This window comes from Pistacia vera, unplaced genomic scaffold, assembly GCF_008641045.1.
Source record: "Pistacia vera cultivar Batoury unplaced genomic scaffold, PisVer_v2 Contig1087, whole genome shotgun sequence".
Classification (NCBI taxonomy): domain Eukaryota; kingdom Viridiplantae; phylum Streptophyta; class Magnoliopsida; order Sapindales; family Anacardiaceae; genus Pistacia; species Pistacia vera.
The window spans coordinates 2,554-4,018 of NW_022195123.1; the positions used below are offsets into that span (position 1 = coordinate 2,554).

General features: G+C 34.3%; 1 protein-coding gene across 1 annotated transcript; it reads left to right on the forward strand.

The window, feature by feature from the left end:
• Positions 1–472: 472 nt before the first annotated feature.
• On the forward strand, positions 473–1,224 carry LOC116135043 (the record flags this gene model as incomplete). The annotated part of the gene is made up of 3 exons (XM_031420753.1): positions 473–746; positions 842–943; positions 1,086–1,224. Coding segments are annotated over exons 1-3 (338 nt in total), but the record flags the coding sequence as incomplete, so codon positions are not given.
• Positions 1,225–1,465: the final 241 nt, after the last annotated feature.

A 1,465-nucleotide genomic window follows, 5' to 3' on the forward strand; every position in this document is an offset into this window, starting at 1 on the left:
CACCTCAACTAATCTCTAGATCTATTGAACACTCTACAAATCCAATATTCTAAGATAAACTATAAGGTGGTTCAAACTCAGAAGAAGGGAGCAAACCGTTTTGACCACCAAACCAATCCCTTAAAGTTAAAGTGATTAACTTTGACATTTTGAGTTTGAGCATGTGGGTTGTCTCAGTCTCTCAGATTGTTTATTGAACAAAATAAAAAATTTCCATATTTTCATTATAAACATGTACTCGTAATTAGGGGTTATTACTAAGTTTAAGCAGGTACAGCCCTCGTAACATTATAAATTCACTTCTATCAATGTAAATACCTTCTCTCCAATTTCAATTAATGATAAATCTTAATAAATCCGTTCGTATTTGCATCATAAAATTTTTAACGCAAGTTTTAATGTTACTTTTTAAAATATCGTTATCGGTAAATGAAATGAAATCAGTTAGAATTAAGAAATTTCCCGGGAAAAAACAAACAGATTCTCAAAATCTATGTCGCTGTGCCTGGCTAAGAGTTCGCCACAACTCTCAAACCTACACCAGTCACATAAAACATCGCTCCTAAGAACAAATCTTTACTCTCGCCATTTGCAAAATTTGAATCCATTTAAACATTCTCTAGCGCTTTAGGCTTCTTTAAACTTCACAATGTCTTGTTCGTTCGCTGTATCACCTTCACTTAGAAGAGAATTCGTAAATCCAGTATCTCATAGGTTCTTTGCACCTGCGAGAATATATCAGCCCAGTAAGCTATAAACTCTTCTTTTTATGTTCCATGGTTGCATTAAGTTATAAAGTGCTTTGTTGACTTGTGTGTGTCTGTCTGTATTGTACATGAAGGAAGCAAATGCGAAATAAGCAGGAGGGGTTTTGCCTTTAAAGGAATTGTAGCTTCTGGGGTTTCGATCATAGGATCTTCTTTGGTTACCGAACCCGGTCAAGGTCAATTTTGTTATCTTCGTTGAAACGACTTGATTGATTTGTGTTTCTTTCTTTTTTTTCTTTTTTTCTTTTTTTCTTTGGGAGTTGAGTTGAGTTTTTCTTTTTTTTTTTTAAATTAATTTTTTTTTATTTATCTTTTTAGGGTTGGAGAGATTACCATACAAGCCAGAGGGTTACAATTATTGGACATGGAAGGGTCACAAAATACATTACGTGGTTCAAGGAGAAGGATTTCCAATTGTTCTTATTCATGGATTTGGTGCTTCTGCATTTCATTGGAGGTTTGCTCTCTTGGACCACTTTTCAAATTGATACTACTTCATTCTAAAGGCTTTAGACTAGATAATTGTCCGCTTGCTGCAAAATTCATGAAACTAGGAGATTACGCAACTGCAGCATGTGAATTATTGTAGTTTTGGGTTGACGATCTAAGTTAACCTATTGTTATGGCTGAACATGAAACAATTGAAACCTGAAGTAGTAAACAGCCTCTAATATCATGTGGGAGATGGTTTTTTTTTT